The 18505-nt window shown below is 35.8% G+C and overlaps 1 protein-coding gene across 4 annotated transcripts in view; it reads left to right on the top strand.

Annotated features, from left to right (window-relative positions):
- Positions 1 to 18505, top strand: part of Chchd3 (coiled-coil-helix-coiled-coil-helix domain containing 3) — a 271550-nt gene that overhangs the window by 92536 nt on the left and 160509 nt on the right. For all 4 annotated transcript variants that reach the window (XM_048786916.1, XM_048786915.1, XM_015493822.2 and 1 more), the window contains exon 4: positions 7230 to 7347. In XM_048786916.1, coding sequence (XP_048642873.1) covers positions 7230 to 7347 — 118 coding nt within the window. The remainder of the gene's footprint in view (positions 1 to 7229; positions 7348 to 18505) is intronic.

Genomic DNA, 18505 nt, shown 5'->3' on the forward strand with positions numbered 1-18505 from the left:
ATTATGTACAAGCACAGTTATATTAATTCATATTCACGCTCAGGGATTTATATTGAAATATCAACCTACATTTCCTTCCAAGATTGGAAACAATTAGAACTGAAAATGTTAGATATGTTATGTAGTCTTATTTTTATAAAGTTATAAATGGAGAACTGTATACTTATTCTATCATTATCTTTAATAGTCTAATAATTAGTTTGTTGGATTACCCAGCTCAGCTTTTCTGTTTAAAAGTGTATATGGTAACAGTCTTTTGAAGGCTAGTTCAGCATGTTATGACAAAATATGATGCATTAAAATAAAATTTATGATTTACATTAAAAATGACCTTTGAGGTTGTAGTCACTCATTTTTCTCTTCCAGTGTTTGAGTCTTTCTGAATGAAGTACATTGCAATATTTTGTAGATATTATCTGTATTTAATGGCCACAGTTCAATTTTAGATAAATCGTTTAGTCAAATTGTTTTATCTTAAACAATTGCATTTTCCCATTTATTCCTACCCATTATCTGAGGTTCTTATCAACTTTTTCTCAGTAATATAATGACCGTATATATTAAATTATAATGTAATTTTCTAAGTTAGAATCGTATAGAATTACTTTTGTGTCAACCTATATGAAGATAAATCTGAGTATTTGTGAATGGCCAAATGAGCAGCGTCCAGATTTAGAGAAACTTTTAGGGCTATTGAAAGCCTTAATATAGTAAAAACAAATTAAAGCATTTTAAAATAGCTACAAATAAATAGGTTTTAAAAACTGTCCTTATATGGTCATAAAAATGAATAATAGAATGGAAACTAATTCTTGTAGAGGGGGCTTACTCTTAAGGAGGTTTAAGAAATGTGGCATTGGAAACCAGATCAGGATTTTTCCCTGCCTCTGGTATGGTCTCTGATTTCTAATGTTAAAATAAAGGTAGGAATGCCTCTATCTTGAAGGATGATGAAGTTCAATATATAAAAAATGCCTAGGTAAAGTTATCTCTAAAATTCCCCTTCTACTTTCTTAAGACCTTTAAGTTCTTCAGAATGAAACTGAATGGCTGATTTTTACTCCAGGACTAAAAATACAGAACTGGATTTTATATCAGATACAATGTGAGTTGAATATACATGAGAAGTACCCCACCCCTCATTTAAAAGGACCTGTAATACTATTCATTATAGGAGATTTGACTGGTTTTTAGGAATTCATTTTGCTGGTGCATCTTAAGTCTCCCACCTGATTGGGAATATATTGAGAAAAGCTGAGTTGCTAGGTCTGAGGTGTATGGAAGGCACCAACTGGTATTTGTTTCATTAAGCTTCGGCAAGCTATCCAATTACTTAATGCAAATAAGAAGTTTACACTAAACTCCTACTTCTTTGCTTAAAACTCTAGAGAATTTAAATGAGGGGAGATATGTATTTAAAAGCAGGAAATTTAAATGAAACTTAAATCAGGGGCTTAATGTAGAATAATATTAGACCATGAGATCTAAAATAATAAATAGGAAATGCCAATAAATAAAGAGGGGAATATATTCGCTCAAATGGTGGGTGTATTTTCTTTTGAGATGATTCTCAAATCTTTGGAAACTGAAGTTAAGAATGAGAGACTTGGTTCCGGTCCTTCTTTTACCTAACCGGGGCAGTGAATGCTGCGTTCCCTGGCAGGAAGAGCATCACTCTTCTTCCCAGGGGAATGTTTGTGAGATAATGTGGCTCCTGATGTTTAGCTCCACCATTGGGCAATAGAGTTCACAGAAGTCCAGAGAACAGGGTCTCTCATTTGGCTCAAAAAAAGACAAACTGGTTGGCCACACAGCCATCTGTCTTTCATAGATAATCATTGAATAGAATATCTGGATGGGATCTGAAACCAAGGAGATCAGAGAGGATCTCCAGAAAGAACTGGGAGCTTTTGAACATATAAGCAGTTTTTCTTTGTGAAGTGGTGTACTTCATTAAATGATTTAAATGAATCACTGAAAGAGGAAACTTATTAGAGGAACAAATTGCTGTAAATTAATGTTTTGGAGAGGAGGGTGGGGGAGATGGAGGAACAGTACAATTTAAAAGTTTCTAATCTGTAGCTTTTATTTCTAAAGGCACTTGACAAGCCTCAATTAATGCACCATTTATCTGAAACTGTGTGCTCCAAAATAATCGGAAAGAAAACCTTGTTCTTTGCAGAGGCCATTTAAAGTTCTGGGACCCTTTGAAGGACAACAAACATGAGACTCTATAATTCTTTCTGGGTATTTCTGGACCTGATTGGAGTTTCTTCTGCCTAAGACAGTTTCTTCTTCTCCATGTAGCTCAGCTAATTCCCTTTAGACATCCAGTCCAATAGTACTGCCCACCCATGTAGTGTCATAGCAACCTTATTTAAAAATAATGCATTTTCCTTTTTTAAAAAATATTTTTTAAGTTATACATGGGCACAATATCTTTGTTTATTTATTTTTATGTGGTGCTGAGGATCGAACCCAGGGTCTCATACGTGCGAGGCGAGCGCTCTACCACTGAGCCACAACCCCAGCCCCTGCATTTTCCTTTTATAATTTAATTAAGCTTCATGAGGGCAGGGACTCTGTCTCTTCCTCACCACTTTATTCTCAATAACCAGAATGGTGCCTCTCACCCAGTGATTATCTACTGGATGAATTCATGAATACCATTTACTCTTACCTAATGTACAGTTTTGGTTAAGTAGTGGGAAGTCTAAGAATTAGTAGAAATATAAGTGTTCACTGAATGAAAATTTGGAGATGATACTTCTCTGTTTTATTTATCCATTGGTACTATTTTTTGCAAGCATTTTTATGGAATGAAATAATATGTTTCAGGTATGGGGTTTGTAAGATATGTAGCTTCAAAGGATCTTACAATTATGTAGTTTAGCCATCAAATTTTAAAGGTGAGAAAACTGAGGTTTATTAGATTCCACAGCTGAGTAGCTATTAGGAAATGAGAGTTTGTTCTGGGTCCTTCTTCTAAACTCCTAACATACAGAATTCTATTTCTTCAGCAATTACTGTGCAGAATAAAATAAACTGTTGGGAATTTGAGCAATTCTATTTGTAAAGATACATGAAACTAACTCTAAGAATTTATTAAGAAAGAAAAATAATTTTCTTTGTAGTCAATTTGTAGCAGTCTCTCTGAATCCAAAATCAACCACAGTTAGTTAGATGTGGATGTCCCAAGAGCTCTGGAATGTTCACACCCTTCTGTTGTTGGTCATTTACTGTTGTCTGGATTTTATCACATATGTGCTGCATGTATGTTGGACGAGGATCCGGCTTGCTTCTCTGGTTGTTTCACACATCCCTCAGTCTTCTGTTTTCTCTAGGTTGATATTCATACTTGTCTATGGTTACAAGTATGCTGTTCATTTGTTCAATTGTTGACACATGCCTGCATACCTTCAACAAGTTTTTTCTGAGGGCTTCCTATGTGGTAGGATGGTTATAAGTACTAAGTACCTGGCAGTCAACAAAACTAGACCAAGGCCTTCCCTTTATGGAGTTCATGGGCAAATGGGAAGAGAGAAAGGTGAGAGAGACATGCATGGGAAAAGGAAGGGTTGCTAGCGTCTGTAGAGTAAATTTTCTATTTTAGAAGCCCTCGATAATAAAAGTAAAGCAGAACCTCCCATTGGCAAAAAATTGGGAAGAGAAGCTGTTTTGTGGTCACTGTGTGGTTAGTGAGTTGGGGGATTTCCTTCTTCATTTCAGAAAATCTCTGCTTTTCTGTTTCCCTGATCCTGTCCTGGGCACTGTGGTGGCTACTTCTGGCTGACACTTGCTGAGTTTTTTTGTTGTGCCAGCTTTGTGTACCAGGTTTGTTTAGGAGAAGGCTATGGGGAGGCATCACACCTGCTTATGTCCTCTTGAGAGTGACAGGACTCAGGGAAGCTAAGAGTACTCAGCTAGCAGGTGGAGCCTTGATTCGGACTCAGGACTCCAACTTCATGGTTCATTCATTGGGGGCAGGTATGGCAAACTAAATGACCTTTATTTGTATTATAGCATCAAAGACTTTTGTGCTCATGTTTTTGCTTCTTTTTCATTAAATTGCCCAAATTTATGGTCTTATATTTAATTTGAACCACTTATAACTCCATTGTAATTAAAATTGATATATAAGTAAACTCAATTAGAAAAAAAAGTAGTTGTTGTTAAATAGTACTTCAAAATTTGATACACCCAATTACATGATAAAATATAGTTTATAGAATTTATTTTTATGTTTATAAATTAATAATGTCATTTTTATGATGTGTGTGTGTATGTGTGTGTGTAAATTGCCTAGCATAGCCGGGTGCTTGTGGTGTATGCCTTTAATCCCAGTGGCTCTGGAGCCTGAGGCAGGAGGATTGTGAGTTTGAAGCCAGCCTCAGCAACTTAGAGAAGTGCTAAGCAACTTAGTGAGACCCTGTCTCTAAATAAAATACAAAAGGTGCTGGGGATGTGGGCTCAGTGGTTAAGCAACCCCAGGTTCAATTTATGACAAATAAATAAGTAAGTAAATAAATAAATAAATAAATTGCCTACCATAGTGCTTGGCATGTAGAAAGTAATTCATAAGGATAGTAATGTTATTGTTTTATTTCAATTTCCACCTTGGATGCAAAATAGTTGATGCTTTATTTTTATTTTTTGGTACTGGGGATTGAACTCAGGTGTACTCAACCACTGAGCTACATCCCCAGCCTTATTTGTATTTAATTTAGAGGCAGGGTCTCACTGAGTTGCCTAGCACCTCACTAAGTTGCTGAGGCTGACTTCAAACTCATGATCCTCCTGCCTCAGCCTCCTGAGCTGCTGGGATTACAAGCGTGTGCCATCATGCCTGGGTTTGATGTTTTTTACTTGTAGTAATATACTCACAAAAGTGCTTTAAATGCACAGTTCTGTAATTTTTTTTTTCAGATTTTAAAAACAAAATTTTTTCTTTTTTTAAAATTTATTTTTATTTCTTACATATATGACAATAGTGGAATGCATTACAACCATACTTATCCATTCACAGCACAATTTTTTGTAACTCTGTATATAAAGTATGTTCACGCCAAATTGCTGAGGTCATTAAATCAAATTACAGTTCTATAGTTTGATTTAATGATCTCAGCACTTATCAGTGCAATATGCTCATGTGGACCGCTCCATTTTGATGTCGCTTTCCTTTGGTGTGTCACCAGGATTTGTGAATTGAGCTGTGGCTCTCAAACTTGACCATGTCTCAGAACCCCTGGAGGGCTTGTTAAAAGACTCTCAGAGCTTCTGATTCAGTAGGTGTGAGGTGGGGTCTAAGAACTGGCATTCCTAGCAAGTTCCTAGGTGATGTTGCTACTGGTTTGTGGACCATGCTTTTAGAACAAATGCTCTGGGGAAATGGCATGACTTTTAATTATTGCTGTTCTCTTACATGTCCAGTGGAGTTTGATGTACTGATATCAGTGATGTTGCTGAACTTATTGTATGGTCTTCATGAAATAACAGAGAAATTTGGTTCCTGTATGCATCATTGTATTCATTGCTGAAGGAAGTTTCCTAAAGGTTACCTTGACATTAGGGAATTTCAAAGCATAGGTCTTAATTTGTTTCTGTTCTTCTTTCTTCAAGACATAGAACCACATAGGTTTGTTTTTTATATGTAAAGCATTAAAATTTTGGAATATATCTAATTAGTTTATTTTTATTTTTTTGGTACTAGGGACTGAACCGAGGGTTACTTAACCACTGAGTCACATCTCTAGTCCTTTTTATTTTTCATTTTGAGACAGGGTCTCAGTAGGTTGCTTTGGACCTCACTAAATTGTTGAGGCTGGCTTTGAATTTATAATCCTTCTGCCGCAGCCTCATAAACTGCTGGGATTATAGGCATGTGCCACTGTGCCTGGCTGAAATATATTTTATTGAACAATTTTATTATAATTGATTTGTGAGAATTCCAAACAATCAGGAAGTTATGGCAATTAAAAAATAGTAACAAAAAGTTTTATCTTCTTAGTTTTTTTTTAGAGCCTTTTTAAAGCTAAAATTTGAATAAGTAGAATTTGGTGCTCATCATTCACAGTTATAAGATTTCATTCAGTCTTATACCAGTGTAGCAATTTTACCTTTTCCTTTTAAAGCTTAGATTGTACTTTTGGGGATATGATGGTGTAGAAGAGTTATTCTCTCAAAGAAGAAAAGGCAATCAGAAAATCTTTGTCCATGAGATTAGACTAAAATGTTCTCTCATTCAGTGATTACTGAATGCCTTTCTCTGCCAGGCAATATGGCAAAAATCGGTGCCAAAGTAATTTATCTTTATCATGTACAATGAGGGGTTTCAGTGGATTGTAACTTCAGATGGTCTAATTGTGTGATGAGGCTACTGATATTCTTAATGCAATCTTATGCCTTGTTAATAGAATTAGAATTGTATATAGACCCAGAGAGGTGAGGTTCTGCTGTCTTATTTTGCTGTTTGGTGTGTGGAATGCATGGTGTAGTTTGGATCACAGAGAAGCATTGGAGTCATTCCAGAAGTGAGTTGCCTGCTGTTGAAAGGTGTTGCCGTGTTTGCATATGAGGATTATTGGAAAATGGGAGTAAGATGTTGGGCCAAAATATGTCTTCATTGTGTTAGTAGTTCATCCCTGCTGTGATGTAGCATCCATATGGACAGAGATCTGTCCACCTTGAGCACCATTGTGTCCTCAGTGCTTAACACAGGGCCTGGTGTGTGTTCAATAAATAATTGTATTGAGTCAGTTTGGGGGGAAGAATAATCATCAACCTTCAAATATTTGTTTACCCCCGCTGTGATTCAAGAAAATATTTAAGATGCTAAAGATTGTATATAGCATAACAGATCCCCATGGCTTGTTACTTAGCTTTCTTACTTAAATTTTTAGAGGGTGGATGGGAGCACGAGTGGTGGAATTTTTAGTTGGGGAGATTTCAGTTTTATAGAAGAACTTTTTAAAACTTAGATCTATATGACAGTCAAATCAATAAGCTTTCTCATTGGTGTGAACTGTTTTCTCGAATGTGTGGGTAGAGGCTGCGTGGGAATTTACTTTGGTACCAACTTTTGTAAATTGTGGGTCAAGATGAGGATTTCAGCCATTGATATTCAACAATGGGTATATATCTGCATTTGTATTTAATTATTTCACTTAACAAAAAAATGATGTCAACTGATAAAATATTTTCTAAGTAGACCTTTTTTTTAATCTTTTTAGACTAAAGCAAAGCAAGGACCTGGAGCGAGAGAGGGCTGCTGCCAGTGAGCAGTTGACCAGAGCCATCCTTCGAGAGAGGATTTCCAGTGAGGAGGAGCGTGCCAAGGCCAAGCACTTGGTGAGTCCTGAAGGTTGATAAAGATATTTTGCCTCCAAGAAAATCTTGGATGTCTGGGAAGAGCTAAGAACTCTGTGCCACTTTACTGTTGAGAATCTTCATGTTCTCTTTGCTTATACTTTCTTGGGTTTTGCCTTTTACAAATAGCTGATAATTTATTATATATTATATATTAACCATCAAGGACCCCGCGGTAACTTCAGAAGAATTAAAAGAAAGATCAGCTCACAGACAGGCAAATGTATTATGCTGGGCTGTTAGCATTTTTCTCTCTTTTGGTTTTATTAACTTGAAACCTTTGGGGCCAGCTGACCAGCCTTCTTTTTCTTTCTGCTGGCAACTACCAGATGTTCATCTGGGAAGACTCCAGTGATGTGAGTTAAGGTGGGTCAGTTACTCTCTGGACTTTAGGAAGGGACAGTGTCAAACAAGGGCTTTGTGGAACCATCTTTTAATTTTAAGGGAACCAATAATTTTTTAAATAATTTTTCAATTTTTAAAATGGTATATAAACATCTTTTCAAAAATAGATTGTTAATAGAAGGAAGAAAATTTAAAAGGCACCTGTAAGTCATTCTGTCTGATGTAACCATGGTTTACATTTTTTTCTAGTCTATTACATATTTAAGAATTTGGATAATGCTATATACGGTACTTTCCATCTTGAATATTTTCTTGTATCACAGGTCATTTTTTTTGAAATGTAGTTTTCAATGACTGAATAATACTCTATCTTTTATATTCAACTCTTGACCAATTGCCCCTTAGTAGGTAAAAGTGGAGCTGCTCTGGTTGAAGCCCGTGCTCCTGACTCTCAGCCCCTTTATCAGCCTTCTTAGAATTGCAGATGTGATTCCTCAGAACCTCTAGTCCTCCAGGGACACAGATGAGAACTTAGTGGACAGGGAGATAAGGACCTTATTGTTGAGGACTTTTGAATGCCAGAGCTCCTAGTTCAGCAGGCTGTTGGGAGTTACTAATCTTTGTAAGAAAAGGGTCAATTTCTGTTCTTTCCTAGTCTGTCTGTCGCTCTTTTTACAGTGTTCATTAATACTGGAAAATATTTCATTAATTTTAGGAAGTTTGACATTTTTTCTTCCCATTTTTTAAATGATATATAATAATTGCACATATTTAGAGAGTCCAGGGTGATAACTCAGTATGTGTATATAACACACAATGGTCAAATCTATGTAGTTAGCATTTTTCTTTCCTTAAACAGTTATCTTTTTTTGTGTGTGTGTTGGGAAGCTTCAAACCCTTGAACTATTCTCTCCTATTCTTTATTTTGAAGTATTTTTTTTTTTTAGTTGTCAATGGACCTTTATTTTATTTATTTACTTACGTGCGGAGCTGAGAATTGAACCTGGTGTCTCGCACATGCTAGGCAAGCACTCTACCACTGAGCTACAGCCCCAGCCCCTCTTTCCCATTCTTTACCTCACTAATGTTTATTTGAAAAGCTAACCTAAGACCAGGTGCAAGTAGAGAAAAGAAAAGGAAAGTTAATATACTATAATAAACCTATTTGTTCGTGACTGATGCAGAGTAGATGTTTAGCTAGAACAGAGGTGATAGACCAGAAAAGAATTGTCAGTGGGCTCACTGGCAGCCATACACTGAGTGGGACTGAGAGAGTAAGTGAGGGAGAAGGAAAGTCAGTCATTGTGGAAGAGGAATAATTTCAGAATGAAAGACATCAAGTGTTGAATAATCTAATTGATGATTACGCCTGCTCTGTGTCTAAGCTGAAGGGTTTTTTGAGGAAGTAAGAAAAATGTCAGGCATGTGGGTTGAAGCGCCATTTCCATGCCTGTTGAAGTCTCCCAACTTAAAGGAGAAGGATGGAGTGGAGAGGGGGGTTAATAGTGCTCATGTTTGAGAAAGGTGCGGAAGGAAAATTCTTTTTCCAGTGGGCAGAAGAATTTTTGTTTTGCATTTTCATCTGCCTTTTGGCCTTTTGCATCTTAGACTTTTTTCTCTTACTACCTGAATTTGAATACAATGTCTTCTTCACTTAGTTTAAGATTTTAAAACCCCAAAACTCACTAAACGTACACACTTAGGCAAGCACACACACACACAGCCAGGTACATGAAGAGGAGAGTGTTCACAAAAAATGCGAAAGTAGAAAAAGATTTCTTATCCAAAAGTAACTTAAATATTATATTATATAGTATGGTTGGAACAGTGTATAGAGGACAGCCCATATTCTCTTTCTACCTAATAAATCTTGTCTATTGTATTTGTTTGTTTATTTATTTTTGTTTAGCTGGTCAAGCGTAAGAAACTGATACTATACATTCTATTTTGTAGATCTCTTTCTTACTGATTCTTGTATTGTATGGTATAGATGGCAAATTACAGTACTCACAACTCCTAAATTTCACCATCTATCACAATATTGGCCAAATAGAGTCCTCAAAAGCACTAAGGGGATACAAGTAGAATTTATATAGTTGGATGCTAGCTCATTCAGAGGTCCCTTCCTAGCTTGAATGTTCCATTCTATTTGAATGTATGTTATGGCCCGTAGCTGCTGATGGCAATTAAGGTGCTGGATAATTCTGGATATTGGATAATTTATTGACCATATTTTTTCCATTATTAACATTTGATAATACAGAAAACATAACTATTTATTGAAAAAAGATGAGAAATTAAATCCAAAAAAAATATTAAAATCAACTTAGTATCATCATGCAAAGATAATGATGTTAATATTCCAGTTTATTATTTAAATAGTTTTTTTCACTTGCCAAAAAGTTTGTGTATTTATATTTGTATGTGTAAATGTGTTAGGCCAAACATAGATAATAGAGTGCATATTTTTGTACTCTTATATTATTAAACCTTCTCATTTGAAGACATTTAGACTATGTGGTGAAAGTCTTTGTATCTATAAATGTGGTTTTGTGTGATCACTTTTTAATGATTGAATGTATTTCAATGCATTTTTCTCTAATTATTAAACTTATACACGATTATTATAGAAAAAAATAAAAAAATATAAAAATTACTAAGAAAATAATTATGTCATTTATTATTAATGGTTAGAGGTATAAAATTCTTTGTAACTCCTCCATATATATTCCATATAGACTTTAAGCTTTCAGATTCTACATCCCAGCGCACTCTGAAACAGAATCATGTGGTGTGAACTTCGAGCCTGCTCTTGTACCATACCCCTTGATTCCCCATGGAGGGATAGGTCTCTTCCAAACCCACAGTTCATATGAGAGTCACCCCAAGGATGTTAGTATTATCCTGCTGTGAGTGCTGGCCCCCTGTTGCTTAACCCTAATATGTGGGCTCTTTGAATGATGGCCAAATATTGCTTTGTTCCTTTTTATTTTGAACCCAGGCATTGCAGCCTGCAAGAAAGTAGAGTTGGATTTCCTACATTTGAAATAATTAGACAGCAAGAGACCTAGGGTTGGAATTGGAAGGCCATAAGTTGAGCATCCCTTGTCTGAAATGCGTGGGACCAGAAGTGTTTGGGATTTTTTACTTTTTTGGGATTTGAAATATTTATACTAATGTGATATCTTGGGGGTGGGAACCCAGTCTAAAGATGAAATTCATATATGTTTCTTACACAAATGTATGCATATAAGGTGAAGATAATTTTATCCAGTATTTTTAGTGTGTCTGCATTTTGACTGTGGTCCATCACATGAGATTAGGTGGCATTTGCCACTTTGACATTATGCCAGCAATCAAAATATTCTGGATTTTGGAGCATCTTGGATTTTAGCTGTGTGCTCAACTTGTACAGTGACATACAGCTATTCCCTTTCCCCAATCCTCCTGCTCACTAACAATTGGTGTTTAGATCACTGTCCCCAGAATTGCTAGTCCAGGCTTCTCCTCCCACAGCTGTTGTAGCAGCTGGCTTTATTGTAGAGACAGGATGGCCTTGTCATTGAAGTTTTAACATTGAGTCAGATCAAAACTCTTCCCCCTTGGAAGAATTGCTTTGGGTGGGCAAGCTGTTACTTCCATTCTAGATCCTAGGAAGAGTATACCAGCCCCTCTATTCTGCACTGACTGATGCGGATATTTTAATCAGCTCATTTTATCCACCATCCTCTCATGGTTTTACCTGCCTGTGTAAGCAAAATTCATGTTAAAGATATGCTGCTTAGAAACAGGAAAGCACCTCGGTAAAGAATGAAGACTAATTAAAAGGACAGGACCAAGAAACTCTGAAGTTAATATGATTTGACATTTTGTGTGTCTTTAAGATCTTGTACATGTTATCTGCTATTTGATATGTCATTGGAATTTTTTAAATTAAATAATAATAGGTTTTTAAACTTGTTATTGTATTTGATTTCTTTTCTAAAGTGATTCAAATTTTGATTCACTTTTTCTGTTATTAAATTTTGTTAGTTTAATTTTAGTTATGTATTATTATTCATCACCACTCTATGCAGTATTTTATGTTTTTTTTAAAATTTAAACTTTAACCTTCAATTTATTTACATAAGGCAATATTTATTTAAATATTCTGGAGTGTATAAACCTGAATATGAAATGGTTTCCTTCACTTTAGAACAGACGTTTTACTGAGTACTTACTATTTGAAAATTACGGGGCTAGGTACTAAAGGTGTAGAAATGAAAGGACAAAATGTCCTTAGGAAATTCACTGTATAACACAGGAGTCTACTACATTAGAAATAATGCTTGCAAGGGCAATGTCTATTATTAAGCTATGCTACTTATTGTCTTATGAAAATTCTCATTTTTTTTTGAAAGCAGGAACTTTGTCTTGTACCTCATTATATCTGCATTTGTTCCTCCAGCATAGTTTAAATGCCTAATATTTGTTGATTGAATTAATGCATGAATACATATTTGTTAATTGAATAAATGAATCAGTGAATCTACTCAAGCCCTGGAAGCAGTAGGAGAGGAAATGGAGAAGAATGGAAAGGGTTTTCTGTGAAGTGGTGCCTGAGCTGAATCTTCAGGTATGGGTGGGTATTGTCCCTAAGGTGAATGAGTGGGAATGGTGTAGCCTTGGACAATTGTAGACAGAAGCATGGTTGCGTGGGGACAGTGGAACACTACAGAGAGTTGTTGAGTGGGAAGAATAGGGCACCAGAGTGGAAGGATGAGGCAGAAGTAGTTGGTGGAGCTAAGATTGCAGAGGAAACCTGTGCCTGCAAAGAACCCTGGACTAGGGATGTAGAAGAGTTTGAAGCAGGGCAATGAATGGTTAAAGACATTTTGATGGCTCACAGTGATGTGTGAAGGAAAGAACAGAGAAGATGTGACTGGAAGCATAGAGACCAGGGGAGAGGACCTGGCATTATTCCAGGTGAGAACAGGTGGTACCTGAACTAGGGCAGTTCTCACAGGGATGCAGAGAAGAGATGTAGAAATATTTGGGAAATAGTATTACTAGGGTCTTAAGTTTTAAAGATTGAGAGAAGCATCAAGGCGAGCTACAAGGTTTTTGATATCAGTAGCTCTATATCACTTTTAATAGAAATTTTATCAGCTTTTAAAAAATGTCCTGGGTTAAATGTACATTGTAAAGTATAGAATTGGGGAAAGTCCTGGCCTCAGATACTGCATCATTATTTTTAGCTCTTGATGAGAACGTTCAATCAGTAGGTTCTTTGGTCTCTTTCTTCGTTTTTCTCCATCACAAATTTATTAAACACCTACTATGTACTAGGTACTGGAGGTTGCTGGGGCTGCAAATTAGACCTGCTTGCTTTTCTCAGAGAATCCAGTGGTCTTTGTGAGGAAGGTCATCCTTACCTTGGATTTTCTTCTTTTACCTATGTTATAATTTTTGAATTTGTAAAACCTCATACTGTTTAGAAAAACGTAACACTAAAAAAACCGGGTGCGTAAACACATAAGTTTAGTTTTTGCAAATTTAAGTGACTGTTTCACCAAAATGTCACTTTTCATCCCCAGTTTCCTTTTTGTCTGAAATGCACCAGTGAAGCAATCAAGAAGAAGAATTGATTAATTTTGTGCTGTGTGCTTTTCAGTTCTGTGTTTTCTTTGTGCTTCAAACTGTGACAGTTGAAATTTTATGTTAAAAGAGAAAAAGGTTTTGAATTTAGGGTATGGAGGAAAATGACTAAATTAAAGGGAGTAGATAAGAATACCTCTGCTGTCCAGATGTAAGTGAGGTTCTGCCCAAGGGCAAATGATACAACTAGGGTTTGTAATTCTGAAAGGAGCGAACAAGATTTATGTATACAAGCGGCGTGAGAGAGTGATCACTTGCAATTAGCAAGGTGAATGAAGTTGCATGGTGACAATGATTATCTTGGGTTCTTTTATTGGACACTTAACAATGATTGTTTAAAAAATTTCTCTGTTTTTGGGTGCAGTTTAGTACTTTGACTATAACCTCTATTAAAGTTTTCCCTCTGGTTATATAAGCTGTGTGCTGGTTTTCTTGCCCCAGTTATTTGGATATGTGTAGAGTATTTGTTTGCTTTGATCGCCAAAAATGAAGTTAATGATTTTGAGCTTTTACTTTTGAAGACTATTTAAATATACAATTTCCATTTTATGTTCGAGGGATTTGAGCCTGGTTTAAGATATTTTCCTCAAGGTTATTGGTGAGTGCAGGGCCTGGAATCCATCTGCAAGTCCCATTCTTTCTACTCTTGCTCAGTTAATAGCTTACCAGGAACTTCAAAGGGCAGCATCCCTCAAGACAGGTGAGGGCAGAGGCACACTGTCGTTTTGCCTCTAGTGCATTTGGATTTAGCAGGGCCTTACAGTTTCCAAGACAAAACATTCGGAGTCTCTTTTCCTCTTTTCTGTTCTTTGTTATCACATGTGGTCCTGCTTCCTGTGCATTATGGCAGCATTATTATTGTTGGCTGGAATGCACACAACCCTGTGAAGAGATTGTTAATCAGCTATTCTGTGGAGTGCAGGCAGCTTCAGGTATGGTTGCTACTGCAGTGGGAGGGGAGAAACATGGTTTGTTCCGTTTGCCTGCCTAGCTTTAATGTGTAGAGCCCAAAGAATGAGTAGGTTTGCAATTATAGATTTAAATATTGTCTGTATGCTGAAATCTTGCCCAGATGAATGTATTTCTTAAATGTGCTTTATTGAACCCCCTTCTTTTCAAGACAGGCTGAAATACCCAGGATTTTAAAAATCACTAAATTGCCTTAGAGAAGCATGATACCATGTTGACCAGACATTGAGAGACCTGGAGGAAGAGAATGGCCAAGTGCTCTTTTAGTATCGTAGATTAAACTGCCTCGTTAAGATGGGTAAACCTACCCAGTGAACACAATCTAGAGATGACTACAGTTTGCTTATGTTGGCTTTCTCCAAAGGATTATCTTAGACTGTGTGACCTTGTTGAGAAAGTGATTAGAGAGGAAGACAGCGCAATCGAGTATAATGCCATGGAAGGACTTGGAGAAAGAATGAGACATATTTGAAGGCAGCTGTGGGGACCAACTCTACTTAAAATGTGTTTGTCATATTTTCATTTTAAGTGTACTTTGGAAAATTCATCAAGTTGCTTGCAAACCGACTGGCTCAGGGTAACTTCTCTTGAGTGGTGTCCTATGTTGTAGTGCTGCCATTAATAGCTTATTGACATCCTATCACTTGGGTCATTATGGGTGTCCAGGTGAGATATGGAGAGCACTGAGTGAAAATCCATAGGTAACTAAGGTGCAAAAGGCTGGTTATAATTCCATCTCTTTATAATGACTTGGCATTTATTGTTAATGTATTTGCTTCACGGCCTGCTCGGAAATGAGCTGTCATTAGGCCTTGGAATTTTATTGAACCAATGTCATAATCTTATTTCCTATTGAAGAGGCTAAGAAATGTGGCTCTCCGTGTTTGCTTTAACCTGTAACATATTAAGAATTTAACATAAGCATAATCAAGTCTGTCAGTTCTTGCAAATCCCAAGTAAGTATTTTGCACGTTGTGTTTTGACTGAGACCAAGGCAGATGAATTCCTTTTTGTTCAATAGTAATCTTTCCATTTTACCTTCATGGCAAGTCTCAAGACTGTCAGTTCTGATACAGTCTTTGTGAATTGCTTTCAACCTATTATGTGTGGACCCATGGTTTAGTGAATTCAGTAGAAAATTGAATAGCAGTATTGTTTACTGTGTGATATACCATGTGTAATGAGAGCTATTTCAGTTTTGTGTATTGGACATTAATGAACATTCCAGTTCAGTGTTTCTTTCTTTTATGTATTCTTGCTTTTACTGCTTAGATATGATTCCTAAATGGAAGTGAGTTATGTCCTTTCTGTGTTCTTGATGAACTGACCCATGCCCTGCTCCTGAGTGGGGGAATGTTTATTATATGGTTAAGGGGGAGAACCAACCTTGGGGTTATTCCCCTATAACCATAAAGGCATTCTCCATTTTATTCCAATGTGACTCACTCTGCTCTTTTCTTTGCTAACTATAGTTTAAGGATGACTTCTCCTGAAAATACCGAGGGGCAGAATTACCAAATGAAGTAAGCCCTCCATTCTCTAGAGAGCAGGAATCTATTTACAAACCTGCAGTATTTATTACATACCTCATTTAGTCCATTTATCATTTTAATAGAAAAATGAGTCATTTTAGATGATTCTGAAATAATTCGAGGTAAGCTATATAGCCCCAGGCAGAATATGATTTACTCAGACAGTACCAAGCTATTTTTAAAAAATATAATGGAATGATCAGCACCAATATTTTATGATTACTTATGGTAAACTTATTAAATATCTTCATTGTCATAGAAATTTGTTGATTAAACATTTGGAGTTTTCTAGCTAGTGTTCTCCCTTCTGTCTCTTATGACAAATGGGTCAGAGTTTAATACTTCGCTGTGTCTAAATATTCTTTGCTTGTCCCAAACAGAATGTAAATTTAATTCTAGATTTGTATTTAATATTCTATTGATAGAAAAGGTCACTAATCAGTGTCATGGGCCAGTTTAATTGGAGATCATAAAACCAACTTAATATACATTTTCTGCTTAGAAATTAAAATTATCTTTTTATAGTTTCCTTAGCACAGTGTGTGCAACTATTTTGAATCCTGCCTTATTGATCCAGAGATCACATATTTGACTCCCCAGAACATAGCTAGCTGATCACTGGAACCATAGCTTCAAACCTGAAAGAAGTCACAAAGTGTTCCTAGTTAGTGTCATAAGTTTTTGCATCTAGTGTCTCATGGTAGGACATGTATCATTCCTGTTAGAGATGATCAAACAGTTGTTTAAAGAGACCATGAACCTCAGTGTTGCACAGAAATACAGCCAGGACTACGATTCAGAACATTAGGGCCTAGGTGATATGATTCCAGGTATGATTTAGCTAATTGATTATTATTATTTTAACCTGTAGTGAATTTGATTCATTATATGGAACAGGAACATGGACAAAGTAGAAATTACTGCAGATATAAAAAAGATACAGAAATCATATCTTTAACGCACATGCACAGGAAGTATATGGATACATGCATTATGGGCCTGCTCGGCATAGAGGTAGACAACCTTGACCACCCTATTAGGCCTCTGTGTTGTTGCTTAGAGAAATAGTGTATTCATAATTATAATATTATCGAGATTAGGATTAATCTGTTTCAGAGCAGGGCATCCAGAAATATGTAATAGAACTACCTAAACCATTCTGAATTTTAAAAGTTATGGCAAAACAAGTTATAAATTTCCATGTTAAAAAAATTGTCTCACATGAGTCCGTACAGTGCAAAGCATACTGGTTATATGAATGAATTTCAATGTCACTTTTTGATGTGCTCAAGAAAAAACATTTTGTTATAGGTTGACATAATTTGGGAGAAACTTTTCATTTTTTAAATCTATAGTGTGAAGTCTTTATTTACATGGGAGGGAATAGATTATGTTTGTTGAGGACAATGGAGATAGGCATGCTGCAACAGGTTATTTTAAAGAGTCAGTGTGATAGATATTAGCAGTACACACTTGACTCATGCAGTGGATTCAATCAATCTTGTATTTTTATTTCATTTTATGAGAAACTTAAAGTAAAGATACTCTACAGGTTTGTCTTGTAAACTCAAACTCTGAATAGAATTCAAATAACATGCCATTAACCATTTTTGAGATTCATTGAGTTAATAGAAAAAGAAACAAAAAATTAAGGACATAGTTATATAATCATTAATGTATTTTCCAGTTATACTTTCTAGGTGAAGGAGTAATTCTTATTGACAGCAGGTTATAAAAATTAGTTTATTTTCCCCTAAAATACATTATTTCCACCTAGGTCCGGCAGAATGAGGAGAAAGAGCTGGTAACTGATTTTTTTACTTTACATTTGCTATTGCAAAAATAAAAAATTGATTGTAAACATTGCTGGATTGTGTGTGTGTAATTTATTTGTATTGGTAAATAAAAAGACAGTATAAGAAAGTAAAATTTTTAAATTTATTTCTTAAGTGTCTGTCTTGATGTTTTTTTTTTGCTTACAGAAAAGTTTTGAGAATAGTGCAAAGAATTTAACTTACCGTTATCTCTTTTTATACATTTACTAGTCTTGCTTTATCATTTATATAAATACCTGTCTGAATTTGTATAGTCATATATCTTGTATGCCAAGGGGCCATCATTTTTCCTGGGTTACACACGCTATCCCCACTTGCCCTTTAATACTTCCTCTTAAAAGTCAATACGTGTTTCTGATGTAAACAAATTTGGTTGTCAAAATGAAGAAACTTAACAGTAATGGTTATTTTAATCTTTAATCAGATTCTAATTTTTATCAAATCTCTCTAACAGTGTTTTTATGGCAGACTTTTTGTCCTCATAGAGGATTTATTCTAGGATCAGGCATAGCAACTAGTTATGGGACTTAAAATTCCACCATAAGCATGATTTGCAAACAGCAGGATTAGGATGACCTTCTATGTTAACTGGAATCCATGAACTTCTGCTGTCATTGCTGGAGTTTTAGAAAGAAAAAAGTAGGATGCCCCCACCAAACAAACAAGAAACAGAAACAATAAAACCGCAAGAGGAGAGATGAAAGGTGTCATTCATACATATAGATTAATATTCTATATTATGAGTTAATTAAGGAAAAATGTTTTGGAAATTTCCTTTTCATGAACCAAAAATGCTATAGCAGTCATCTAAGTTGTGTCATT

Source organism: Marmota marmota, unplaced genomic scaffold, assembly GCF_001458135.2.
Source record: "Marmota marmota marmota unplaced genomic scaffold, marMar, whole genome shotgun sequence".
In the NCBI taxonomy this organism is placed as follows: Eukaryota; Metazoa; Chordata; class Mammalia; order Rodentia; family Sciuridae; genus Marmota; species Marmota marmota.